This window comes from Camellia sinensis, chromosome 9, assembly GCF_055761805.1.
Source record: "Camellia sinensis isolate YWXY chromosome 9, ASM5576180v1, whole genome shotgun sequence".
Classification (NCBI taxonomy): Eukaryota; Viridiplantae; Streptophyta; class Magnoliopsida; order Ericales; family Theaceae; genus Camellia; species Camellia sinensis.
The window spans coordinates 161,899,504-161,921,516 of record NC_138969.1 but is presented as its reverse complement, the minus strand read 5'-3'; the positions used below and the strand labels follow the sequence as shown (position 1 = coordinate 161,921,516).

Below are 22,013 nucleotides of genomic sequence, written 5' to 3'. Positions count from 1 at the left end.
AGAAAAGAGAATCTTTGACTTTTTTGTATGGGTTGTTGGCTTTTTGGCTAATTTAGTAATTTTTTGGCTAATTGGCTAAAATAGCCTCTTGCCAAACGAGGCCTTAGTAACATTTTTTGTGATAAAATTTTTAAACTATGAATGAAAATTAATAATTAGTGACGTGTTTAATAGTATTTGATGAAAAATATTATTAATTATTATAGGACCTATTAGACAATAAATTAACTTGTTAGAACTTAAGTGCCTCTTTAATTAATAGTACTTTTACTTTCTATTTTATTTTTTATTTTCGAGATTTTTGTATATAAACAAAAATATAAAAAGAAAAATTTCATGAAAAAGCATATTAGGTTTTCTGCCTTTTTGGTTTGGTTTGGTTTGGGTATGGAGAGGACCCCTCTCTCTTTTTCTCTGTCTCTCTGAAATAATAAAGTAGCATTTTGAGTCTACCACATAGCTTGACTGCCAAGAAAAATAGTACAGATACATATGGAATGGACCGAATTTGAATGAAACAGTGAATTTATTTTGAGTCTACCACATAGCTTGACTGCCAAGAAAAATAGTACAGATACATATGGAATGGACCGAATTTGAATGAAACAGTGAATTTCTACCACACGCACTGACTTTTTGCGTATGAAAAAATGATAGAGCTCTAAATATAGAGTTCTAATTTGAGCTTTAATGATGTATCAAAGTAAAAAAAAACAAAACAAGACACAAACATCACATCAGGGTGGGACCCGCCTTCCCATTAAAGCTATTAGAGCTCCTATATTAGAGCTCTAAAGCATTTTTGTTTGTGTATGGGTGTAAGAGAACTTTTTCAATTTTATAAAATAAAATCCTTCATTTTCAGACACAGAGAAACAAACTTTGATTCATAGCCATGCACCTTATTCTACCATTTCACATATATACTGCATTTAATTTTCTGACTAATCGAGAGAAAATGAAACAGAAAAAGTAATTATATATCTTATAACTAAACAAAATATTGGATTTTTGTCATTATCAAATTTTGTTAGTTTTTTGTTTTCTATTTGCACAAATCAGGGACCTGTTTTTTTTTTTTGGGGGGGTGAGAAACAAAATAAAACCTTGTTTAGTGAATACAAATTTTTTCAAAATAAGTAAAAATAATAATAAAGAAATATATTGGGTGAATTGTCGTAAGTGGTGGCTGGCCGTCCAAGGTCAAAAAAAAGTGGTCGGTATGCGGCAAATGGTGGATAGATGTGATGATCGCTAGTGAGGTAGCTAGAGTTGGTAGCCAAAGTGTCACTAGAGTCCATGGATAGGAGATGATGGGGTGAAGGGAGGGTCACCTGCCAGTGGTTAGTGGCTGGTAGTGGTGGTGGGGAAGGGAGTAGAGTGAGTGAATGAACTTGTTTTAAAAATAAATGAAAATATTATTTTTTTTTTGTTTTCAAAAATTTTAAAAATTTTCAAATCAATTTTAATTTAAAAAATATATATACCAAAGAAGTTTTGTTTTTAATTTTTGAAAAAAAAATGAAAACAAAAACAAAAAACAGAAACATTACCAAATGATAATAATTATATATTTATTTTCTTCTATTTTTTTAACCCAACTAAAAAAATATGAAAAAATAAAAAAATAAGGAAGGAAAAAGTCGATTCTATCTCATTTTCTTTTTCAATGTTTTTCCTTGATGATTTTTTTTTTTTTTCTTTTATAATTCTCCCAAAAGTCTAATATCCAAACAGAGGCTTATCATTGTTGATATTGAGAATGTTTATGTCAGATGTCACCAGTTGATAAGTGGTGCAACCTTTAATGAGGGTATAGAAGTTCATCTATAGGCTTTTGGAACAGACTATTTTAGTAATTTTTTAATTTTTTGACTAAAATGTGAAGAAAAAAAAACTTAGTTGTTTGGGATAAATTTTTTGACTTTTTACGAAAATATGTGAAATAAAATAAGATAAATAATGAGAAGGGGGTAAAATAACCGAAATGGCCTTATAGCATGTCAGCGTACCTGTGTATGTGTCAGTGACCTCTGCAAAGTGTTGGATGTGAATTTGCTTTCTTTGGACAACGCAATAGGAGGGTTGTGTGCTGTAATGTTAGTAAATAATACAATGCATTTCGCCAAACGAGGAACGGTCAAACTTTATTTCTTTTACAGAATTGTACACGTGTCACGTAATATTATGTAAATAATATTTACGTTCATATACATAACCATTTTATGTATATGGGATATGGATTGTTCTTTGTGTATTGTAATAATTTGTTATGAAACATTACATTTTACGTTAAAAATAAAAAAATGTTTAATTTTTTTTTTAAAAATTCAACAAATTATGGGAGTGTTTGGGAACTTGGCTTTTCAATTTTTTTATTTTTTTATTTTTCCAGTACAACAAAAATGTCTTTCAAAACCCCAAAAAACAAATCCCTCACAAAATATCATATCAAATCCCATACTATTTCAATTTTTTTGTCACAAATATCACATCCAATCACAAAAAAAATCAACTATCTTCCCAAACACAAAGGGTCTGTTTGGTGTGCCGTTTTGTAACACATAAGTTTTCAATTTTCTAATTATATTTACAAAATTTAAACAACTCAAATATAAACTTGTTTGGTAAATTTCAATTACATAAATCAGTGGTCTCTGTTTATAAATTTGGCCACAAAATGTAAACTTCAAAAATGCGTATCCGTTTTGAGTTTTGAATTTTTCTTTTTTTTACCACCCAACACTAGCCACCACCTGCCACCATTTTCCACCACCGTCTTCTGCCACCACCACCCAACCCCCACCACCGTCTTCTGCCACCACCACTCACCACCCACCCGCCACCACCACTCACCACCCACCCACCCGCCACCGCCACCCACCTGCTACCACTGCCCACCACCCGCCACCACCACCCACTTGCCACCCCCTGGCCACCACCACCCACCTTTCGCCACCACCAACACCCACCTGCCACCCACCCGCCACCATCTGCCACTACCGTCCACCGCCCGCCAACGTCACTACCATCTACCGCCCGCCACCACCACCACCACCACCCACCACCACCCACTTGCTACCACCCACCACCTTCCACCACCACCCACCACCACCACCATCACCCATTACCCACGTACCACCCATCTGCCACCAGTACCCACCACCACCACCATCGCCCACTACCCACGTACCACCCATCTGCCACCAGTACCCACCACCACCACCCACTCGCTACCACCCACCACCCGCCATCGTCACTCACCCACCCACCCACCCGCCACCACCCGCCACCACCTACCACCGTCACTCACCCACCCAGCATCACCACCCGCCACCACCACCACGACCATCACCCACCACCCACGTGCCATCCACCTGCCACCACCACTTGTTACCCACCACCCATCGTAAACAGACATCCATTCCGTTTTCAATTTATATTTAAAAAAAATTAACAGATTGTAATAAAAATTTGTTTGATAATTTTTTTGGTTGAAAATGAGTTTAAAAATTTTACAAAAAACCTAAATCAAAAAAATGGGGAAACGTTTTTAGTTATCAATTTTTTTCAATTAATTTTTTTATCAAATGTAATTTATTTTCAAAATTTGTTTTCAAGTAATGTTTTCCTCAAATAATTTTTTTTTCAATTTTTTTTTTCAATTAATTTTTTTTTCCAATTAACCTTTTCGATCAAATATTTTTTTCTCAACTAATATTTTTAAATTAATTTTTTAATAATTTCCATTTCTTTTTCAAAGTTTTTCGAATTAGTTTTTTACCCAATTATTTTTGTCCAATTAAATTTTTCATTCAATTATTTTTTTAATTATTTTTTGGACAATTACAATGTGTGTGATCCCATATATACAATCTTTTTAAATTCCCACACTGGGAAACCATTTCCAAAATATACAACCAAGCAAACCAAAAACTTTTGTCAATGCTTGCCCCAATATTTTTTTTCTTTTTTTTATAAATTTATCTCCCAAAACCAAATCACACACACCCATACTTTCAAAAATTCACAATTTTGTAAACTTGGTAAATTTTCAATTTTTTTTTTTTTTAAATTTGACATAGGTGTCCGTTCCACAGACATGGTAATTTCTTTGATGTCCACAACATTTTCGAAAACAAATTTCGTAATGAATAACATTGACACTTTCGTTGGTAATGTTTGTGGTGTTATAGATGAAACTTGGAAAATAACATTTTAATTATTGTGAATTTGCAATATTGAAAGTAGTTGATTTGAAATCGTGATCAAATACATTATTTTTTTTATTGTATTTCTGAAATACTGATTTTTATTTTAGTTGGTTGAAGACAATTTTGTGCCATGTTTTTTACGTGATGTATTTGGGCACAATTATAGACTTTACAGTTAATGCATGTAATATCTGTGCCGAAATTCGTTATGACAATCTGTGAAATAGGAATTTTGCATTAACCATACACGCATGCAAAGTACGACGATTTCGAAAGTTTTTTTTTACAAATTCGTACATCTTCAAATATCTAAACAGTTTTGTACGTTATGCATACAAAAGTACAAAACAAGACATTAGTGACCGTTTTCACAAAACACACACTACGGAAAACATTTAAAAGCACTCATGGTAAACAACACTGTCCGACTACCTACCATTGCGCCGAATTTGGTATAACTCAACCCTTATCCGATGACGCACCTCCGCCATTTCAACGTCCTCGTCCGTAGCCACCACGGGTTCCTGCAGGGCAGCCAAATCTGCGCGATCGGGAATATCAGCATACGTGTAGTCCGCCGCATTTCTGACAGCAGCAATGGTCGCATCATCCTCGCAGTTTCTGCGTATGAAATTGTGTAATGCCATAGATGCAGCCACCAACGGCACCTGGACTCTACGAAAGTCAAACCAAGGCATATTGTGCAAGAATCTCCACCGCGACTTCCAAGCGCCAAATGTTCGCTCAATCACACTCCGCAATGAAGAGTGGGCACGGTTGAACAACTCATCACGATTCCTCGGCTTGTGATGTTGAAAGTGTGGTTGGTGATAGTGGCTGCCCTTATATGGTGCGAGAAATCCCTTCTTGTTACTGTATCCACTATCTACTAGATAATAGCGACCTGTGAATGTGTACATATTAATACATTTTTGTTTCACGTGTGGGCCAAAAAATTTAACAAGTTATGGCATTAAACAAATAAACTGTGCGTACGTACCATCCACTGCAGTTGGGAAATTATATTGCGGATCCTCGGTCACAATGTTTAAAATCTGGCTGTCATGCATGCTACCCTCCGAACCACATGACACAAAGACGAAACACATATTGAAATCACACACTGCTAAAATATTTTGAGTGTGGCAACCCTTTCGGCTAAAATACGGGGCTGCTTCCGACTCCTTTATGCACGCTGGCACGTGTGTCCCATCCAATGCACCTAAACAATCCTACACAATTCGAACAAGTAGGCAACGTATTAGTACCATGATGACATGCATTATAGCCGCGCAATTTTTTGAAGTCACATCTTTGTAAAATTTGCGGAAAAAAACCTCGAATTGTTGCATTTTTTTCGCACCTTAAACGGCAAATACTGTGGTTGGGTCTGCAGGTGGGGATCCCTCCTGTTTTGGAAATTTGTGGGCGGCCGACAGTGCGCGACGGTAAACTTTTTCATTGCTTTCAGAACGTTATGAAAATGGCGTGATATTGTTTCACCGGAGTGTTGGAATCTTTCTTGAAGCTCGCGGTTAGGCAAGTTTTTTAGGACGTGAATGAAGATTGCAACACTCTCCTCAACGTGCAAGCCGTGGTCCCGCTCAAGTACATACAACCCGAAGTCGTTCACTAGTGTGCCACATAAACGGGTAAAAACGACTTTGGGCATGCACAGTTCATAGCGAAATCTGCCACTGTGTCCATTATACAATTCCAAAATCCATGCCCTCCCCGTCAAGATGGACGTCCGACATGGAACTTTAAGCACGTGGGCCCTGTAGTAGTCGGAGGCAATTCTGTACGCTTCAACATAATTATTATTCATTCCAGTCTGCCACCCGATTGCGAGCGCCGCGACATCATCACACATTTCCTGCATCGGTGTCATCATCGCTTTCCATGCCTAAATCACATAACTCCAAATAAAATTAGAAGCATAAATAATCAATTTATTTCATTTGCATAAGTTCTTCTGAGACCTTCTATTGTATTAAAGTAGTTCTGTTAGCAATGGTGAAATCGTGAAGACATTTACTTGATGTATAAATAAGCAAATTTTTTTTTTCCTTTTATGACTAATAAGCATTGCAAGACATTTACTTGATGTATAAATAAGCAAATTTTTTTTTTCCTTTTATGACTAATAAGCAATACAGAAATTGCAATGCGATATACAAAAACACAATGTTAAATTAAAATATACAAAAATAATAACTTAAATTATTTTGCTTGTTTAGTACCTTACAACGGGTCTAACTTCCAATTTTTAAGTTGAAGGCTTCGGTAAACTGGACATGTCTATCTGCAAGTAGCAACGCATTTGTTCAAATGGTCCAGTACAGCTGATTTACAACCACTGTTTACATAACTAAGAAGCTGCAAATTGGAAGAGTGTAATCAGTTTCATTAATTATTGAAATTTAAAATTGTAAAATCCATAGCCAATACCCAACCAATGCACATCCATAATTAGAAAACCAGGCAAAGAAAAGGAATAGCATAACCATCTCCCTACCAATTGTCCTTACAAAGAATAGTTGAAAACATCATGTCATTAGCGAATACATAACAAACAAGTTCGAAAAGAAGTCCAACACAAAGCATTTCATTAAAACGCAGCCCTTTAGCAAATATAAGCGAAGTCCAACGCATAAGCGAAAAGAAGTCCAACACATAACCCATAACAAGTCCAACACACAGCATAGTTAGAAACGAAGTCCTTGATTGCGCAATATGCTTGCAAGAGTTGAAGCTGCTGTCGTCCTCTCTTTGTCTTGTTGCTTCACCTGGAGCCAGCCGATAATGCCTTCATCGGAAGGAATACTCATAACCATCTCCCTATTATTGGGCACCTCCATAAGGGAAATACCGAAATGGAGCAGTGGATTAGTTTGTTCAAGTCTTTGAATTTCATAAAGACGTCGTATAGCTTCGGCCATAGCGACACTTTGTCCACCGACAACATGGTTAACAGTGAGTTCCTTACTTTGTGTCTTCACTGAATTCACCAAATCATCCATGCTTGTTGCCAATGCTTCTGCCCCGGTAATTCGTTTCTTCTGCACAGCTGTGACAGATGAGTGCCTCCTTTTGCTACCACTACCGGATGCGGTAATGTTTGCAGATTTCATCATGTTTGCAGTTTCAGAGGCACCCAATTCGTTGCTGTCCGTAGAGAAGTCTGCACTATCAGACTCTCCTTCCACCTCCAGTTGGTTCCGCATCTCACCAGGCGTCCAAGCATTTTTTCTCGTTGCCGCAGCCCCCGTGAAAACACGACGCATTAATTCCTCGTGATCCAACCTCTTTGTTCTAAACTTGCAACACTCTTTGTCAACCTGTAATACAATACAATGGGAGTACACCATTACCAAAATGAATAACTTATGAATCTGGGAATCTGTGCATTATGAATGAACCAAGAAAATTTTAAACTACCAACATTCAAGTATTAATCAGGCATTATGAATAACAAATTTGACTGGATAGTCCTGTCCAATAACAGATCTGTCCAACTGTCTGGCCAATTCTATGATTACACATTGCTAACAGGTAATAGATTAATCAAATCTGTTCCAATCTGTTATAATCTGTCTAGACAGGGATTATGTCCAGACAGGGATAATCTGTCGAGGAATAGAATCTGTCCAGACATATTTCTGCAATAATCTGTCCAGGAACAATGTTCAACACAGCAAAGTAAAAGTAATATTCATAGTAGGGCATACGTAATGGAAGATCTAATCCGCAGAAATGATCAAAATTGCATATACGCAATCCCACAAAGTGACAAATACTTTAAAACCCAGCTGTTTCAATTTCCAAAAACTAACAAATTAATAAAACCCATAATTGAAAGTGCCAAAACCATCAATACTATTCTGAATTCTCAGATAACCCATTCACCAAATCCAGAAATGAGACAAACCAAGATGAGACAAGGCGTAAACCCCCCCTCCCCCAAAGAAGAACCAATAATACCAACAAGGCGATATAAAAGGGTTCTAGTGGACAGATAAGGGTTCATGTAATCTGTCCAGGAAAATTTTGCTGCACACATTATTGTAACAGATTATTACTTTTTTGGACAGATTATTATATGATAGCCAAGTGAAATTGTAATTCCCAGGATCTTACAGTATAGGCTTTTAAAAATATAAGCATATGTTGTCGTCATTCATTACACATTGGTGGAGTTCATTACATCAATGACAGAAAATGAGGAAAGCAGTGAAACAGAAAAACACATCATGATAGATCCAATTGTGAAAGAAAAATTAAGGTAGAAATCTGAGACGGTCTAGGCAACCATAAAGTAAAAAGTGAAATCAACTCTTGACAATTATACATTTCAACATTACTGAGATGTTGAGGAAAGTTTTCAAGAAGATCAAACAAAGGTTTTAAAAAAAGCACATGACATGTCATGCCAAAACTAGTGTAACCACAAAGTGAGCATCACAAAATTATAAAAGATGAGTTCAAGTCGTTACCTTCTCCATTGTAGACCACCATTCATCCGACGCATTGATGAAGCCAGTCTCTTGGTCGAACCCAATTCCAGTGGGGCCTTGGCGGCTATCCATTAGTTTCGACCATGCACGCCACTTTGCCTTTAGTTGGTTGTACTTATTTTTCAGTTGTTTCATGCTATGTGTCAACCCAGTCACTGCCTCAAAAGTCTTTGCCAAAGACTGGTACCCATTCGGATTTATTGACATGTGCGGCCTGTTACCTGCATCTATTTCCTTAACAACAAGTTCCAAGTAGATACGTGTGTTCTCCCAGTCCCAATTGGCTTTGTGATAAGGTTTTGGGCCCTTCCCTTTCCCGGAAAGGGTACGAGAGCCGGATCGAGTTGAAGCCATGCGACTATAGAACATTATAATTTGCATTACTTATTAGTTTGTTGTGTGCATTACTTGTAGTTGTGTTAACCATATGTTATTATGTTTGTCCAACACATATGCAATAGTAAAATGACACGGATAAGTAATATATTACATAAGGAAAGCATAGTACAGTAGCAACACGCGGATACATATATCACATACGGAAACCATAGTACAATAACCATCTAAACACTGTTACATATATTACATACGGAACAACAAGATAGCGACGATGATGGACAAAAAACATGTGACAACTTTAAGTACACGCAGACTCTGTTCAATGTCAATCAAACGCGCCTCAAAACGACGAACATTGTCTCTGTCATTCTCAGCAGCCGTTTGTCGGCCATATTCGTCACACCACCCAATCCAATTGACACATGGCTGAAGTTAAAAAAAGTTTTGAAATTATTAGTGACGATTTGACAAGGTAATAATCCCAAAGATGGTGAAGGTGCTTGTACTCACCACTCCACGAGGGCATTGGTAGTACGCACGTCCTGGATTTTTGGCGGACCAAGAAATCTTGACCACACAATGCCCGTACCCACAAGCACACATAGGGCCTGGTTGTGTTGATGTCGCAGTAGACATAAACGAGGCCATGTACTCTGTGATGACGTGTTCGATGACATGACAGGCACAACAAAACAGGTAAACGGGTGTGACACTTATGGTATGGGATAAGTGTATTGTGTAAACAAAACACAACATTATATTTACAAAAGGGAACATATATTCTTCCATTTTCAATAGGATTGCTTCCCTAGTCATTTATGTGCAACTGGTTGAATGCTAAGAAGCGCAGAGGCAAAGACGGGAATTTTGTAAAAAACTAAGATACCGACAAGACAAGACAGAAATACAACAAAAGAAATCTTTTTGTTTTTTTTTTAAATTTCCATTGCTATGTATGTAAAGCCAAATTTAGGAGACAATGATATAAAAGGCATTAATGTATGTAGGTGTATTTTTACGTTCTCTTTCATGTCTTTGTGTTTATATATTTTAGTTTGATCTTAATGCATCTTTCTAAATCATATAAAAAAGATCACAAATATGATTTGAGGCATGTTTAAACATAGGACACATGTATCTATGAACTGTGTAGTTAAAAAAAAGAAATAAGTCATTCCACGTGACGTGTCCAACACAGAGATGTATCCCTAGCATGTTGGTGCCCCATACATTGACACAAACACATCTATTTTGAAGTGTCAGTACTTCATAAGTTGATTGAGTTGCCATGTGTCTCAGACTTTTCCTTGCCTTTGATAATGTGAACATAATTTACACTTGTGCTTTGTTATGACAGATTTATAACCGAGAAATTAAAATATTAATCATGATTGACCATACAACAAGCAAAGAGCTTGAAAATAAAAGTAAAAAAAAAAAAACAGAATCATGGCAAACCAATAATACCAAAATAGCACATGACACAGCATTAACCATATATTGATAGCATTACAAGTCAAAGTCAACATAATAACCATATATTGATACCAAAATAGCACATGACACAGCATTAACCATAATTAACCATATATTGAGGCGTCTATTTGGGCAACATTAAAATTTGTAGTCTCAAAAAACTAGGTAGGTACGAAGGCAACATAATAACGTAAGATCCCACCACAACATTAACCATATATTGATAGCATTACAAGTCAAAGTCATCCTTGGATTAGCAGTTTTATTGTATTTAGGACAATGTTAATTAAGGCATAACCACAATAAGCCAACTGATATTTGTCAGGAAATACAGTAGGTAAGCAAAGCCAACGCGATTTTGAGGTCAATGTATTAAGGCAACTATGTACCAAGCAGCACAATGGTTTGCATCAACCAACATGGCGATTACTAAAGACTGAAGCAACTCAACGGAATGTCAAACTCATACCAGGATTTTTTTGAAACTACAAACTTGTGTATTAGATTAGAAAGAAATAGAATGTTATGTCATGTTAAAATATATGCACATTTACATATATATGTATGTACATGTGTATTAGATTAGAAAGGAATAGACTATATTCATGCATATGTATATGCATAAAGATCTACAAAAAGTACTTGAATAGATGTTACACAAACATCCTGATCATGGAAATCATGCTCACCAACTTCACAGTTATACAGCTACTGAATTCATGTCTATGTTCCATCTATTTAGCACTTTTTAACAATCGTATCACATTTCCATGAACACTATGAGGCAAGCATGAAGCAGAGAAATGAAAAATAAGAAAGTGTCAAGCACAAAAATGAAGACCTTTATACTATTTTGTGAATTTAAAATACAGCTCCATGACCTTACCTTAAACAAATAACCTTAAACAGATTAAAAATCTTAAACGCATGCAAACAGATTACAAAATTTAAGCAGATTAAAAACCTTAAACATATTACCTAAAAATATAGCGCCATGAAATGTATACATTACCTTACCGTAAACAGATGACCTTAACAGAAATCTTAAACAGTTTAAAAATTTGAAACAAATTAAACATTTGTGAAAATTGTAAACACATAAAAATCAACATTACCTTGAACAGATTAAAAATCTTTTGCTGAAGTACATTGTTTAAACACTGAGACATATGGAAGATGAGTTTGTTGTGGAAATTCGTATGATTCGTTGTTTTCTAGTGACAAATTTTCTTTTTTTCTCCCCCCTCCTTTTTCATTATAGGGATTGAATCCACCTTACTCAAAAGATTAACAGGGACAACCAGACTGCCACATAAACAAAAAGAAAATGACCAATTATTCACCAACGTTATTGTGATGTGTTCGTAGGAATCACAATGGTGGCACTTGTAGCTAATTTCACCAAATTTATAGGAATAGTATAAATGAAAATTTCATGTCAACGTATTGCACAATTATAACCACAGAGACAGACAGAATACTTCCAACTTGTTCTATTAATACAGACTACTTCGTCCTATTTAGGGGGCTTTCTTGTTAGGGGAAAATTAATCATAATACTTCATCGTATTTAGGGGACTTTATTGTTAATCCCCCCAAAAAAGGCGTTGTAATTTTTTGTTAATGCGTATGAAATAGGCAACGGTTGATACACACACAGCGACAAAGACAAACAGAGAGCGAGAGGGAGAGAGGGCAGACTGTGCACATATACAAAAACCAGAGCAGAGAAGTCATGGTTATGAGATCCACACCCCTCCATCAACGGACAACCCGCAATATTGTCTATTTCCGGTACGTGAAAGAAACCCTAAAACCCCCAACATAATAGGCCAGTTTCTGGAAAAATTTACCCAACTCGAATGTTGAAGACAAATTGGAAAACGACAATGGTCAGATAGAGCGACAGACACACACACACAGACAGAGAGCGCGCGCGCGAGAGAGAGAGAGAGAGAGAGAGAGTTCATACATACATACAAACCAAACAGAGCGTACGACGGTTGGGAAGCCATAGCGAAATGGAAACAAGAGAGGCTGAAGAGAGAGAGACAGAGAGCGAGAGCATACCTGCAGTTGGGGGAATCGTCGGAGGAGGGACTGCTTTTCCGTTTGCCTTGGCGGACTATCATCGTCTCTTGGTTCCTCTTTCTCTTCAGATCAGAGCTGCTACTATGATCCAGCCTTGAACGAAGGGTCATCTTCATCTTCACCGTTTGATGTAGCTGCACAGCCATAGCTACTACACTCTGTGGGAGAGTAGGTCTGCTGACATCCCCATCAATGTTTGACAAAAAGGCAAGGGTGAAAACGAGATAAACAAAATGAAAGAGGGGCAAAACGGTCATTTTACACAACAGCTGGCAGCCTTCACGTGCAGGTAGTGTATATAGGTTTTTAGGGTGACTTTTTGACTTTTTTAGTAACTTTTTGACTTTTTGGCTAAAACAGAAGCATCCCAAACGAGGCCTAAGTAAAAGGAGATTTTTAATCAATAAATTTTGTAAGAGGTCTAATATTTTAATCTTAATTTTTTGATTTAAAAATAATAATAATCTTAACATTTATTGATTTCTCTCAATCCATATGCCTTTTTGACTTCTCTCATAGTTATTGTAACATATTTTTCAACTTCTTCCATACACTATAGTTAGTGATGGGATTATTAAATTATTTTTATAAAAAATCTAAAAATAATAATTTGTATATTAAAAAAATATCTAAAACATATATAAATATTTATATCTATCTATCTATACTATATATTAAGCAAAAGGGGATTTTTAATCCCAAGCCTTGTGGGAGCTCCAATCTCCCAATCTAAATTTCTTGATTTTTTGATTTAAAAAAAAAAAAAAAAAAACTTAGCATTTATTAACTTCTCCCAACCCCCAAGTCTTACCCTCATAATAACACTTTAATGCATTAAGAACAAGCATAAAAAAAATTCTTTGAAATCCAACAAATATGAATTCCTTGAAAAGTCCCAACACATATGATTATTATCCCTCATGATAACACTTTAATGTATTAAGAACAATGATAAAAAAAATTTCTTGAAAAGTCCAACACATATGTTTATTATCAAAATATTAAACTTTAATATAAGTATAAAAAATGAAAAAAAGAAGACATTTAAAAATATATATATATTTAAAAATCACAATTCATATATATAGATAATTGTAAATATATTAAGAAAAAATGGAGTTTCTAAACCCCAAGTCTTGTAGGAGCTCCAATCTCTCAATCTTAATTTTCTAAATTTTTGATTTAAAAAAAAAAGTTAAGCATTTATTGATTTGGTCAAAATCCCCTGATCAGCATTTATTAACTTTTTTCAATCCACATGCCTGCATTTATTGATTTGGTCAAAATCCCTGATTAGCATTTAAAATCCCCTCATACAAATAATTATAGATACAACCCGTGTATAGTTACTACAGTAGCCTTTTTAATTTCTCCTGTACACTATGGTTAGTGACAAGATTGTTAAATTATTTTTATAAAAAATATTAAAAAACATAATTTATATATTAAAAAAATTAAAATAAATATAAATATTTATAATTATCCCGTACATAGCACGGGTGATAGGCTAGTAGAACCAAAAAGAAAATGTTATTTATACATATGTCTCGAAAATGTGTCAACCTTATTGTCCCAACTGCTAATTTTTATTTTTATATTTTTTCAACCTATTCTAACCTAGATTTGTTCAAAAGACCATAATCTTGAGAAGGAATGTGAGTGTTATTTCAAATCCCATAATTCCAGCATTTGAAACGGATTATAATAAAAAAGTGATTTAGCAAAATTTAACAAAACATTTTCAAAAATCATCTTCAATGATTCTCTTCACATCTCTTATCCTTCTCTTATAGGACCACAAATAAGATTTTTATTTACATTTGAGAAAAAATAAAATAAAATATTTACATACTGATATATAAATAAATAAAAACGCACATAAAACTTATATAGAATGATGTGACCACATTGTGTACCTATCACTACAAAATAAAAAATCAATCAAGGTCACTGTTAATTGCAAAAAATATCATTATTATACCATTCTAAAAACAAATTCCGTATAAATTTTATGCAAAAATAACTTTTTTCTTCCTTCAATAGAAGTCAAACAATAACATTTTAATAATATATGAGGTTAAAATTTTAATTTTGACGTTGTCGTTTTAGCATCAATCACTGTCTTTTTGAAAACAGCAAACTTGTACAGATTGAAGAATTTAATGACAAAAAGTCCTAACATTAGCAAAAACACCACTACTAATATATTTGTCCCAGCATAACTATGAAAATAAAATAAATAAAAAATGAAATAGAAAAAACTATTTCTGAGATGCTGCTGGATCTGAGAAGCTTCCTCTAGCAAACTGTTTATTTGTTTTGCCCCCACCAATCTGTGAGTGGTGACCCTCATTACATAGACCAATATGGAAAAACTTTGGTGTAATTTGGCATTGAGGTGTGATGAATTAAAAGGGTCTCTTTTTTTCTTTTCTTTTTTTGGTAATTAGGTCTCGTTTGTCAACTGTATATTTTAGTCAAAAAATCAAAAATCACAATAAGTTATCACATCACTCGTTCAAGTGTCTTTTTCGACACAGCAAAACTTGGATAGCAAACAGCTGTTTACTTGTTTTGCCAAAAAGTTGACAGCCAACTCCACCAAATATGTGATTGTGGAAGAAAAGATGAAAGCAAATATTTTGGCCATCTTAATTATGCACACATTAAAATGCTAGCCATCTGCAATGGAGTGCCAAATTTTCGAGCCCTTTTTAACACCATTGCAGTGGGCGGAAACTGTTTCTCAATGTCCTGAGTTTCGAGGCACATTCACTAAAATAACCCACCTCCAAATGAAGTGAGCCAATTGCACACTACAAAATGGAAGGGTAGTGCTTGATCCTTCAACGAAACTCGAACCATTTGTGGAGTCTCGGAAGATGATCAGAAAACTTCAATCACTCTCGTCTCTAGCAATAGATACAGAGAAAAAACACATTACAACAGTTGAAACTGTCAAAAGGGACAGACTGTTTTTGATTCATTGCACAACACTTCCATTATATAATTTAGGATGTAGCTGGCTTCCATTGAGAAGCTCAGCAACCCACTGATATTACCACAATCATAGTCAAGTGCACATTGCCTTTTTGAAATAACCGCAACAAACCAGAATTTACTTTATACAGCCTTTGTTGCGCCGTCAATAATCACTGGGTTAACTACCATTTTTATATTTTTTTCATTTGTCTGGTGATTGCAAGTTTAATCAACTGCAGGAAATGGATATATTTAGCCAACACAAAAAGCATATACATATATACTAATTACGCCTCGAAATCAACAGCCACCTTTACTAGTTTGTATATGCAGATACTCAGTAGCTTCCCAAATAAAAATAATTCAAAGCAAAGATGTTGAATTTTGTTAGTTTTTACATGCTAAATGCCAGCTATATCCTACAAAAAGCCAGATTTTCATGAAGGAACTGATAGTTACCAAAACAGCCCATTCTCCAAAACTATACAAATACAGATTGAATGCTATCATCTGCCATTCCTTAAAACAATAGATTTTTGAAAAATTACAAACCAATTCCGTTTCCATATATATTGGGTAGTAATTGGTTATTACTATAATGAAGACGGAAATGGAACGATCATTTTATTGAAATATCCATTCTCATTTTTGTTTCGTTAAAAGAATATGAAATGTAGATCCATATGAATTCACCATTCACCAATTTAGAGGGATGACCATTCCATTGGGAAGCCAAAAACAAAGTCAATCCATTCATGCCCAAATTTATTCTAATGAACCAAGCACTACCTTGAGATTTCAACAAGTTTCATTCCTCTTCAAATCTTTGCACTCTTGCCGCTCTTATAATGTAGGGAAAAGAAACTACAAAGGCACCATGAATTTGATCATCCAATGCCAATCCCATTTATGCCTAAAATTATTCCAAGAAATTAAACCCTACCTTAAGATTTTGAGAACTCCCATTACTCTTCAAAATCTTTGCACTCTCTTACAGCTCAAAATGTGAGATTGATTATCCAATTCATGCAGAGAACATTACGAAGCAATATCACGGAAATCTACCACCAAGCAAAGAGAAAATACTAGAAACAAGAAAATGAATTGAAAAGGGGAAAATGCAGAGAAAATACATGAAACAAGAAAATGAAATGAAAAGTGGAAGAGGATATTCTATTTATTTAATTTAATCAAAACAACATGAAAGAGTATGCAGAGTCATCTGTACACCCTAAATCTTTGGAGGCATGGCCATTGAACAAATCCCTAAAATATACAAAAATAAAAAAATAAACAAATAGACACAAACAAGCCAACCCATCTTCAATGAAAGGGTTGAAGAAAATGGCTTGTAATGTACATACCTAAACAATGTACAAAACCAAAAAGAGGACTTTCTATCAGCTCATCAGATCTCAATTCTCTAATTCAATCAATTACGAATTAGTAAGTACAACAATGACTATACAAAACACTTTTTGTCAATCAATAACTCAAATCTCATATTTCTGCTTCGATTTCCATAAATAAATCTTTCCTTGGCCACTGAGCTTCTTCCGGTGAAGCAAACAAGGCCACTGAGATGTCGGCCAGCTTCTTTCTGCTCAATCGTGACCGTTGATTTCGAAACTGTTTCGGAGCATTCGGTGCCTCAACCTCTTCAATGTCCCCAGCATCTCCCAAATCAATAGAATTCCGAAAAGTTAAAGTTTTTGTAGGCGTGCTATATGCGAAATGCCATTGTTTCGCAATTAAAGTCTGTCAATTCACAGAACAAACACAAATCACAATCAATAATCACCACAACAAGACAGAAAATGAGAAAATGAGAACATGTGAAAAAGCAAAAACAATTGAAACTTACTGCTTCTCTGATTGGTTTCGATACATGGAAAAGCTGCTTGAGATCATCATGATCAACATTGCACAATATCCTAATCTGCAAAAAGCAAAAAAAAAAAAACCCCAAATTGAATTCAGAAACACTGTTCAAACCACAAAACCCAATTATATATACACATTTCGCACAAAACCCAATTACATAAACACATTTCTAGGTTGAATTAATCAAATATTTGGTACTAACCAGAATGTCCTGAGGCAGGGCTTCAAGCAGAGACTTGTCAAAACTCATCATTTTCTCACTGCAATGTTTCTTCATTCTGGGTGTTGTCACCGTGGAATCAACCTCCATATTGCTCGATAAAGCAATCCTCTTCCCACTCATCGACCTCGTGTACCGAACAAACCCTGACCCTAACCCTAATCCTTCATTATCACGCTTCACATTCGACCCACATCTCTTTCCCAAAGCCATTTTCTTCCTCAACTCCTCGCAACAATTCTCAACAAGATCTGATTTTTCCATCAATCCAAACAACACAAAATCAAAATATGCCCCCAACAACAAAAACCCAATCTGACCGAATACCAATCAGAAACAAATCACCATATTATATATATAAACAGATATAGAGAGCGAGAAAAACCTGGTGTGAGAGAAAAACCCTAAATCGTGGTTGTGGAGTAATGGGTGATTAGTATAACGGTGGCTCTGAAGAAGGAAACAAAGAACCGACCTTTTTTTGTTTTACAACTATGGAAGCTTTCTTTAAAAAGAGTCCTAGTTATATACTTTCTAAAGAGATGAGATTGAATTTGGGTTTCTTTTTTTCAAAAAAAAAAATAGATTTAGATAGAAAATTCGTATATTCAGTGGAAGGGACTCGAAATTTCGGATATAAATATCTGGGTTGGCTTTCTCCGTGTGAGACCGAGAAAACTAGCCGTTGGAGAGGGGGAACACGTGGCGAGTAGAGATGCGTGGAGAGGAAACAACGTGGGTGGGTGGGTTGGTGATGACGTGGGCGATTGGGTCGGTCTAGGTCGGTTTTGCGATGGTTGTTTGTTTTGTTTTGTGTCCGTGTGGTGTAAAAAGCTCGTCGATCGAAACACGTTTGGCTAGTGGGAAATGGACACGTGGCGGTGACGGAGTTGAGCTGTTTGATTTATGACACGTGTCGGTGAGTGGGGAGTGGAGGGTGGAGATATGGTGTCAGAATGTTGGGGTTGATCTTAATAGGCGGCCTGGCGGCTGTTGCGGTGTTCAAACGATGGATGGGTTTTGGATTTGGGACAGTCAATTACGCGTCAAACACGGGATCCTACTGTTAAAGTTTTTTTTTTTTTTTTTTTTTTAGGTGGTGTTGGTGGGATTTAAAAGGCTAATTTTGAGATTAATTTTAAGGGTAAAGTATTTATAAATTTTAAATAAAAATTTTATGAATTGTTTGATTTTTTTTTTTAATATATTCAAAGATTCTGGGGGCACTTTTTATAAATCTTTTTACCTATTTATATTATATTTAGTCTATATTATTTTTTTATGTTTTAATAAATTTTATAGGTGACATAATTATCAAAATACTTCTAATAATATTCACATTTACATTGTGAATGTCCCGTGATGTGAATGTTTATACCAATGTGAATGCCCACATCGTTAATGTGAATGTTCACACCATCAATGTGAATGCTTACATCATCAATTTGAATGTTCATACAATCAATGTGAATATTCACACGTCAATATGAATATTTACATTGTAAAATATAAATGCTCAAATCACCAAATTGTTAACCGTTCAAAAAATATTTGTAAGAGTAGAAATGTCCATAAAATACTTTAAATATGAGAATTAATATTTGATAGATCAAATGTCCAAATAATAAGACTTATTAGAATATAATAATATCTTATGAACTAATTGAGATACAAACAATTGAAAATTGATTATTTAATAAATTTCTCAAGATTCTATTCTAATGTGAATTATATAAATGGTCAAGTATATACACGTGTATTATGTGTTGAGGAATAAATGTGGGTTTTCTCGTATGCTTGATTTGTTTCTAGAGTTAGAGGATAGAATTGGGACTAACAGTGAGATAGATTCAAAAAATTGTGTTTGTTTTAGAAAGTATCCACGAGATTAAGAGTTCCGTGGAACTATGAAAGGCCTCCAAGGAGGAGACTAGCAATCTCATGGGAGAGGCTATTTTGATATCTAATCCTATAGGATTGGAGGTAAAATTACTATTTTGTCCCTCATTTTATAAAATTAGTTTAATATAAAAATAATTTTTAATATTAAAATAAAATAATATAATAATATATTTAGACCTCATTTGGAAACAGGCTAATTTAGTAATTTTTTGGTTATTTGGCTAAAATATGAGCTAAAAAAAACTAGTATGTTTGGGATGGCTTTTTGGCTTTTTACAAAAAGATGTACAAAAAATAGAGAGAAAAGAGAATCTTTGACTTTTTTGTATGGATTGTTGGCTTTTTGACTAATTTAGTAACTTTTTGACTTTTTGGCTAAAAAAGAGAGTTCCCAAACGAGGCCTTATACCAAAAAAAAATATCAACATAAAATAATATAGTACAAAAATATAATTTTTAATATTAAAATATATCAAAAACACCAAAGGGTATTTATGATATTTTATATAGTTAATACTCCCACTAAAATATATTACAAACAAACACAATTTTTCTTAATTTCCTCGTAATATGGCTCATGTAATATTAAACACAAACAATTGAGTAAAATTTTATTGATAGTTGGATTCTTTAATGTTTACGAAATAAAAAAAATTAAAAAAAAGAATAACATTGAGTAAAAATTTATTGATAGTTGAATTTATTAATATTAAATAAATAAACAACATTGAGTAAAAAAAAATTTGATAGTTGGATTCTTTAATATTAAAAATAGAAAAAAATAGAAGAAGAAGAAGAAGAAGAACATTCACAAATAAGAGAGAGAGAGAGAGAGAGAGAGAGAGAGAGAGAAACATGGTTAATCTTACTCTTATCTCTCAAAACAAACATGAACTATTAATAGTCCACTGGCTATTAAACAAACACAATTTTTCTTAATCTCCTCATTAATAGTTCTCTCACTAGCAATCTCCTTACAAACAATCCCTTCCATTCTACATCTAAAAACAAATGGGCCCATAATGTTGAAATTACTAAACATAACACTTCAAAAATCCCTCTTTAGTGTACTTTTCCAAACGTAACACTAACAATCCAAAAACGTAGCATTTTAATGCAATACACTAAAAAATTCATTAGTATACTTTTTTCAAACGTAACAATATAATATTCCAAAAAAACTCATTATTGTACTTTTTCTAAATGTAACAATCTAATGTAACACACTAAAAAACTTCCTCAGTGTACTTTTCTCAAACGTAACACTTCAATGTAATATACTAAAAAAACTCCTTAGTATATTTTTTCTAAACGTAACACTTCAATCAATGCAACACAAAAAAAAATTTTAGTGTACGTATTCTAAACATAACACTCTAATATAACATTTCAATGTAATACCAAAAAATTATACTAACATAAATGTAGACTTTCACGCTCGACAATCAACACTTTAGCCACCAATCCTCCTAAAAAAAATCTTCCACACCTTACATTTCCATTCTCATCCCACAAACAAATTAGAAAATTAGAAAAATAAATTATAAAAAGATATTCACTTAAATAAATAAAATCTTAGGATAAATGGATTAATATTCCCCCATATAAGATTTATCGGTAAATTTACATAATTGGGATTAAAAATATTTTTTAATAGTCTTGTCTGGTTTAGATTGTTTTTCTAAATTTTTATTTTTTTATAGTAAATATTTTTAATATTTTAACATTTTTTTTTAAAAACTTTTGAGATTCTTGTAATCTACCTATATTCAAAAATTATAATATTCATAAAAAAAAATTCACTAAAAAATTCACTGAATACAAAAAAATATAATAATTCAGTGTATTTTTATATTATTGTGTATATATTGAATTTATTTTATATTTTTAATAAATATTTTACTTTTTAAGTGCATCTAACAAAAATAATAAAATAAAAAATTTGCTGGTATTATGTTAAATGAGCTACCATAAACTGTTTTATGTAAATTATGTTTTAAAAATCATATTATTTTTTAAAAATATATTATTTGTTAAATGAACCCTATTTGCTTAAAAAATGAAACCTATAGATATAATTGTTTATTAAATGTGTTTTGGACAATTATTTTGTAAATGCCACTACGGAGATCTCATGCCTTGGGAGACTTAAATATCCATCGGCCATCTGAAATATCACTTTATATGACATTCTGTTATGTTCCATTGTCACTTTAAGTGACTCTCCGTTGTCATGGATCTACTGACCCTCTGATTTCTGGCGTAGAGCAAAGTGTTGTGTGGAACTAAGTGCTATACTATTGTAGGAGCCACCTCTAAAATTTGTACGAGCCACCTCTTAAATCCATCCATCTGTCTGTGTTTATGATTATTTGCTTATATGATTTT

At 34.0% G+C, this 22,013-nt stretch overlaps 2 protein-coding genes and 1 long non-coding RNA gene across 4 annotated transcripts; all 3 read right to left on the bottom strand.

Annotated features, from left to right (window-relative positions):
- Positions 1-6,922: 6,922 nt before the first annotated feature.
- On the bottom strand, positions 6,923-9,085 carry LOC114318247 (L10-interacting MYB domain-containing protein-like). Its single transcript, XM_082889500.1, has 2 exons — positions 8,711-9,085; positions 6,923-7,555 (listed from the first exon to the last, which is right to left on the bottom strand). The coding sequence occupies exons 1-2, from the start codon at positions 9,083-9,085 to the stop codon at positions 6,923-6,925; spliced, it is 1,008 nt and encodes a 335-aa protein (XP_082745626.1).
- A 151-nt stretch (positions 9,086-9,236) lies between these two features.
- On the bottom strand, positions 9,237-9,718 carry LOC145799020 (uncharacterized). The gene is made up of 2 exons (XR_014341006.1): positions 9,581-9,718; positions 9,237-9,496 (listed from the first exon to the last, which is right to left on the bottom strand). It is a non-coding gene; the product is annotated as an uncharacterized LOC145799020 (long non-coding RNA).
- Positions 9,719-16,766: 7,048 nt separating this feature from the next.
- On the bottom strand, positions 16,767-18,525 carry LOC114318305 (F-box protein At1g61340). 2 transcript variants are annotated; one of them, XM_028265159.2, is made up of 4 exons: positions 18,109-18,525; positions 17,706-17,974; positions 17,484-17,558; positions 16,767-17,377 (listed from the first exon to the last, which is right to left on the bottom strand). In XM_028265159.2, the coding sequence occupies exons 2-4, from the start codon at positions 17,934-17,936 to the stop codon at positions 17,120-17,122; spliced, it is 564 nt and encodes a 187-aa protein (XP_028120960.1). In that variant the 5' UTR covers positions 17,937-17,974; positions 18,109-18,525; the 3' UTR covers positions 16,767-17,119. The 2 variants fall into 2 exon arrangements, with proteins under 2 accessions (XP_028120960.1, XP_028120959.1); XM_028265158.2 differs by having other exon boundaries at positions 17,706-18,522.
- Between the last annotated feature and the right edge of the window lie 3,488 nt (positions 18,526-22,013).

Bases quoted from the DNA above. Each gene is read 5' to 3' on its own strand.
- LOC114318305 (XM_028265158.2), bottom strand. From the start codon at position 17,987: ATGGAAAAATCAGATCTTGTTGAGAATTGTTGCGAGGAGTTGAGGAAG. The intron at 17,559-17,705 runs GTTAGTACCAAA...TGCTTTTTGCAG, and splicing joins CCCTGCCTCAGGACATTCTG to ATTAGGATATTGTGCAATGT. The intron at 17,378-17,483 runs GTAAGTTTCAAT...GTGAATTGACAG, and splicing joins CGAAACCAATCAGAGAAGCA to ACTTTAATTGCGAAACAATG.
- LOC114318247 (XM_082889500.1), bottom strand. From the start codon at position 9,085: ATGGCTTCAACTCGATCCGGCTCTCGTACCCTTTCCGGGAAAGGGAAG. The intron at 7,556-8,710 runs GTAACGACTTGA...ATTGTATTACAG, and splicing joins GGTGGTCTACAATGGAGAAG to GTTGACAAAGAGTGTTGCAA.